At 36.1% G+C, this 6,360-nt stretch overlaps 1 protein-coding gene across 1 annotated transcript; it reads left to right on the top strand.

Moving 5' to 3' along the window:
* Nucleotides 1–3,893: 3,893 nt before the first annotated feature.
* Nucleotides 3,894–4,463, top strand: ASCL4 (achaete-scute family bHLH transcription factor 4; the record flags this gene model as incomplete). The annotated part of the gene is made up of 1 exon (XM_083365826.1): nt 3,894–4,463. The coding sequence occupies one exon, from the start codon at nt 3,894–3,896 to the stop codon at nt 4,461–4,463; it is 570 nt and encodes a 189-aa protein (XP_083221952.1).
* Nucleotides 4,464–6,360: the final 1,897 nt, after the last annotated feature.

Below are 6,360 nucleotides of genomic sequence, written 5' to 3'. Positions count from 1 at the left end.
GTTCATAAAAAGACACCCTTTTTTGTTAAACACTACAAGGATTTCATCAAAAAAGAAAAAAAAATAGAATGATCCATTAAAAAACTGAGTGAAGAGCCAAGATTCAGTGTTGGCTGCATTGAAACAAGGAAATAAAAATTTCTTCTTGCAGTTCTATATTCATTTCCATGCGGAGAAAAGGAAAATAGGAATGGCTTGGGGGGAACCTAAAGAGCTAAGGATATCTTTAAAAAGGAAAAAAAAATACTGACCTAGAAACTGAGTCAACTTACTTAGATTAATATCTAACACAATTACATTTATAATATTTTTTAAAATTACAGTTTGAAGAACAATTCCTTTTTCATAAGCAAGACAGGATATGCTCAGTAGGGTATGTTATTCTGTGATATACATCTGTTTTGAAGTGGAAAATGTTTACATTTCCTTTTGTTTCATGAACAATACCATTTTTAAAGTCTCTAAAGTTACATTTTCTTTTTTTTATTGAAAAGTTTTACAATACATTTTTTAAAAAGACAAAACCCCTCCCAACCCCCTCCCCTCTCCCCAGCCCTCCCCAACACCTCCCTCCCCTCCCCCTCCCCCCTCCCCGACTTCTCAGAGCTCAATACAGGGTATAAAAATACAAACAATCATAATCTACCTTATGCAAACAACAATAAAATATTAAATCTATCGCACTTTAACTCTTATAAAATAACTACAAGCAATTTAAATATCACATTAATATGTATTCAAATGCTAGATGAAACTTTTTAGTCCCATATTTATTCTGGATATAATCAATCCATCTTCTCCACTCCACAATATATCTCTGTTGCGACTGATCTTTCAAGTACGCTGAGATCTTTGCCATTTCCGCCATTCTTCTATAGTCGGCAGTTCTTCCTTCTTCCAATATTGCGCTACTAAAAGTCTCGCTGCCGTAATTAAGTTCAACATCAGCTTAGTGTCCACAACAGTAGTATCAGTAATAATGCCCAGTAAAAACAGTTGCGGACAAAACTTTATCCTTTTCTTGAATATCTTTTGCATGTTCCACCAAATTTTAATCCAAAAAGCTTTAACCTTTTTACAGGTCCAACATATATGAAAATACGTTGCATCTTCACCGCCACACCTCCAACATTTGGGCTGGCAGTTCGGATACATACTTGCTAATCTTTTAGGATCTATGGAACCATCTTCCGGTTGAGCTCCGGATGGCGCCCGATCTCCGCTCCTTCCGGCGCGATCTTAAAACCCATCTCTTTAAACAAGCTGGCCTGGCCTGATGGGACGGGGTGGGATTTTTATAAATGATTTCAATTTTAAATTTGTATTAATTTATGGGCATTGTTTAATCATGTTTTAATAATTTTAATTTTTGTATCTAATTTTTATGTATTGCCCTGTGCACCGCCCTGAGTCTCTTGAGAGAAGGGCGGTATACAAATTAAATTAATAAATAAATAATAAATAAATAAGTGCCACCTATAAAACATTTTATAAAAGTTCTCTCTTAAGTTTTGAGCCTGCGTAAATTTTACATTTCTCACCCAAATCTTTTCCCAAGTATCCATTGTAATGACTTCTTGAAAATTCTGAGCCCACTTTATCATGCAGTCTTTAACAAGTTCTGTCTCTGAATCAATTTCTATCAATGCAAGATATATCCTTTTAATATGTGCTTGGCCTTGATCTCTAATTTGCTTTACCAAATTTTCATCAATCATTGAAAAACCAATTTTCTGGTCTTCCTTCCACCTGGCCTGTAATTGCCCATACTGAAACCAAGTTTTCTTCTCTTAAAATATACATTCCTTTCCAAACTTAAAATTTCCTTATATGTAGTCACATCATGTTTAAACCCAACATTTATATTTTCTATTGCGTGTTTCGGTATTGCCCATATAGGTATCTTATAATTTAACTTGTGTCTATACTTTTTCCAAACTCGCAACAGAGCATACCTTAAAATATGTACCTAGAACACATTATCCACCTTCTTATCATACAATAAGTATGCATGCCATCCAAATAACAAATCATGGCCTTCAAGATTTAGTAATCTCACTTGTGTTAAATTAAACCAATCACTTATCGCTGACAAAGCAGCAGCTTCATAATATAAATTAAAATTAGGCATTTTAAGACCACCTCTCTCACGCGTATCCTGCATAATCTTAAATTTAACTTGTGGCCTTTTCCCTGCCCAAACAAATTTATTAATACCTTTTTGCCATTCCTCCAGGTTTGAATCCTTTTTAAGTATAGGTATCATTTGAAATAAAAATAAAAATTTTGGCAAAACATTCATTTTCACAGCTGCAATTCTTCCCAATAAAGATAATTGTAATTTTTTCCAACTATCTAATTCTTTTTGAACATTTCCCCATAACTTTTCATAATTATTTTTATATAACTTTACATTTGAGGCTGACAAATATATCCCCAAATATTTAACCCTTTTAACTATTTCAAATCCCGTTAGCTCTTCTAAGACAGCCTTTTGTGATACTGTCATATTCTTAGACAACATTTTAGTTTTTTGTATATTAACCTTAAATCCAGAAACTTTCCCATATTGCATTATTATCTCCATCAATTCTACAACTGAATAGTCAGGATGAGTCACTGTAACAACCAGATCGTCTGCAAACGCCCTCAATCTATAATCCTGGTCTCTTATTTGAATTCCCTTAATTTTGTCCGAACCCCGTATTTTAATCAATAATATCTCCAATGTAAAGTTACATTTTCAAACAATTCATTTCTTTTCCTTAAAAAAATAGGAAAATGTATTTTTAAATGTGGGCTAGAACTCTGCATGAAGAGATGCATATAAAACAAGGAATAATTATAGTGGAACAAAAATGATCAATTGAATAGTGACAATGATGCACATAATTTATGTAGTATATTTGAAGTACAGATGATTGCTCCAAAACTCATTACATCTACAATTCACCAGAGAGAACAAGGGAGAAAGGGTTGCGAAATGGGTAAATGGAAGAAGAATCAGATGCCCTTATTGCAGTTGCATATATTGAATTTAGCAAATACCTTCTTTTGCTGCTGCACACATCTTAAAGAATGCTAGACAATTCCTACCAACCTTGTTTGCAAATATGCCTCATCTGTCAAACTCTCAACCACAAGGGAGCACTCTTTCCCTTAATACTCTATATATCATATTTCTGCACACATTCACACACATAGGGACATACACATCACATCACAACTTGTCAGATGCAGTTTAAATCTGCAAACTTCTATGAACTGACTGATGCCATTATTTTTAAACAGCGGAAGATGCAAATCTGCCCCTGTGTTTTGGATTTCAACAAAGAAAGCCCTTGGCTATTTTTTTCAACTGACAGGAGATCCTCGATTCTTGAGGAGAAAGAGGCGGAGCTTTGTAACTCTTTGCAAATGCCTGCAAACTTTTCAAGTTATCCATCCTTTTAGAGGCAGGTAATATCAAAGGACACTGTGGATTACAATATGTGAGGAGTGTTTACTGCCTAGAAGATTATTTATGTTTAGTTTTATCTCTATAGTCATACATCCAAGCTTGAAGAAAAGAAACACAGGAACCCTCTCATTATCTTTTGAAATATGAAGATCAGAGGAAGACCTGGGTTTAGAGTGTGGAGTGATGTTCCTAGAAGCCTGCTTATAAATTAGAAGGCATCCTCATTCACTAATAACAGACTAAGGAACAGAACTGATACGTGGATAGAAGAGCGGAATTTCAGGTCATTTTTACTGCCATGGACCTTAAGCCAATGCCTACTTCTCTGATTACCACAAATTGTGGAGCAGAACATCTGGCGTATTTGACCTTTCCTTCAATGGATAAATTCCAAAAAGCCTATTCTGGAATCTGACCTCTGAATTGCTTCAAGATGGGAAGTAAGAAAGATGATGGGCTCTTGAACAGGATCTCATGTTCAGGACCAGCATCCCTTGGAAGCAGTCATGTTACCGGCTCTCATGGTTTACCACTCAGAGAATCATTTGGCATCCCTCTTCCTTTTGGACAAACGTACTGGGACCATCAACCTTATAATGCGTATTCAGGAAGATTCTCTTATTTACCCTTTTCTGGGTATGTTGGAGTTTATGACTACTCGTTTGAGCCTGCTTTCATTCGGAAAAGGAATGAGAGGGAAAGGCAGAGGGTTCGTTGCGTAAATGAAGGCTATGCACGCCTCAGAGACCATCTTCCCAAAGAGCTTGCTGAGAAGCGTCTCAGCAAAGTGGAGACTTTGAGAGCTGCCATCACTTACATCAAACACCTTCAGAATTTGCTGGAATATCATCCTCTAGGAACAAATAATAAGGCAGCCATTCCAGCTACAGATGCACCAGGAGTTTCTGGTCCTAGTTTAAGAAGAGAATGCAACAGTGATGGAGAATCTAAAACTTCATTAGCTTCATCTCCTTACAGTGAATTTGAGGAAGTTTGTAGTTAGGAAAACAGTCTATAGAAATAAACCATCAATCTCTTTAAAAAAAACAAAACAAAGAATTTCCAATTTTTGGTGGATCACCTGGAGGACAAAAATTCATCTCTAGCAAAAGAGTGGGAAAAGATATTGAGAAGACTGTTTCCAGTATAATTCATTCTTGGCAATCTTCAGGTGTTTATGTAAGAAAAATATAACATTGTTCCTAACATTTCCTTATTTATATTATTGCATATTTTATGACTGAACTATCTTTTCTAAAATTGGAAACATTATTGACTTGTGATCTTTGTTTTCTTTTGGTTTAGTTAAAGACAACAATAAAGTCAGATGTGTTTTTCCACCTCTCTTGTAATAACATTATGCTTATTAAGACACTCTGCCCAGGTTTAGTGAACACTGGACAATAATGCTGTAATTCTGAATAATAATTAGCAGAGGATTATATTTAAATAAAGTGAATTATATTTACACCCCAGGGAACGTTTTGAAACGGGATTAAGTCACCATTATCTTGACTTTAACAGGGTTTAAACTAAATTGTGCTGAAATTGTTTAACTGCTTACAATGGGATTACTGCCTTCATATTTTAAAGTTTGCATTTAGGATGTGCTAGGATTAAAAATGTAAGCAAACTTTTTTTTGTCAGTATGTGATTTCAATGTGTCAGATAATGATTAAAATTAATAAAATGTGTTTAGCTGTAATTTCACTTTAGATAGCTCTAATATAAGAATGAAATACATTGTTTCTTGCGTATTAACAACCAACTTATATGTGCATATAAACTCAATTACTATGGCATTTGGTTGATGACCTGTATATATGTAGGTTTCATGTGTATACATACTAATGTGTCAAAATGGAAGGAGCAAAATGAATACAGGCACATAATAATGGATAATTTTCAAAATGCCAAAATGATGAAAAATATGGATTAAAAAAAAGCTACTGCTACATGGTTTCAGTGTGATGAGGAAGGGAATAAAAACTAAAAAAGAAGATTTGGATGCTAACGTTTACGCTTATGCTCAGATTTCAAACAGCATGTTTGATTTGATTTGGCAAACAGGCGGAAAACTTAGTTGTACTTACTAAGCGAAAAGAATCTGAGTGTGTCTTAAAAAGGGAGGGAAGATTCCCGTTACTGTGAATTAATTATTTTGCAAACCTAGCCAAATGGCATCATAACAAAGGAAGCTAATTTAAAATAAGCCAAATCATTAGTCTATCAAGTCTATGTATTTATCATAATTCCCCCATCCCCATTCATGTCTTACTTTGCTTATACATCACTATGTGACACTAAAGGAACAGTAACCCTAATATCACATCTTTGGGCAGATCATACTCCACCAAACTGCTGGTAAAGAAAAAGGGAACATGAGAACAACAGTCTCTTGCACACAAATCTACCAAATGTGCTTTTCAGAAGGCAAACCGGAGGCACCCTGAGGAGGCCCTCTCTGTGGGAACGCACAGGGCGGAGGGAAGTTGCTGCCGGCGTCAACTTCCCTCCGCCCTGTACGTTCCCACAGAGAGGGCCTCCTCAGGGTGCCTCCGGTCAGAGAATGTCGGCTGGTGGCCCCCAGGGGGAGGGCCTTCTCTGTGGGCGCTCCGGCTTTATGGAATCAGCTGCCGGTCGAGCTCCGATGGCACCTGACCTTTGCTCCTTCCGACGCGGTCTGAAGACCCATCTATTTGAACAAGCCGGCCTAGCCTGATGGGGGATATGTTGGGGTTTTAATGGGGATTTTTATATTGTTATTGATTGTTTTAGTTGGGCTACTATTTAATTCTTTTTAATTTTTGTATTCTGTATTTTTTATATGTGCCCTGTTCACCGCCCTGAGTCCTTCGGGAGAAGGGCGGTATACAAATCAAATCAAATCAGATCAAATC

This window comes from Vipera ursinii (assembly GCF_947247035.1).
Source record: "Vipera ursinii genome assembly, chromosome: 6".
NCBI lineage: Eukaryota > Metazoa > Chordata > Lepidosauria > Squamata > Viperidae > Vipera > Vipera ursinii.
The sequence above is the reverse complement of the archived record's forward strand: the minus strand, read 5'-3'. Positions and strand labels throughout refer to the sequence as shown.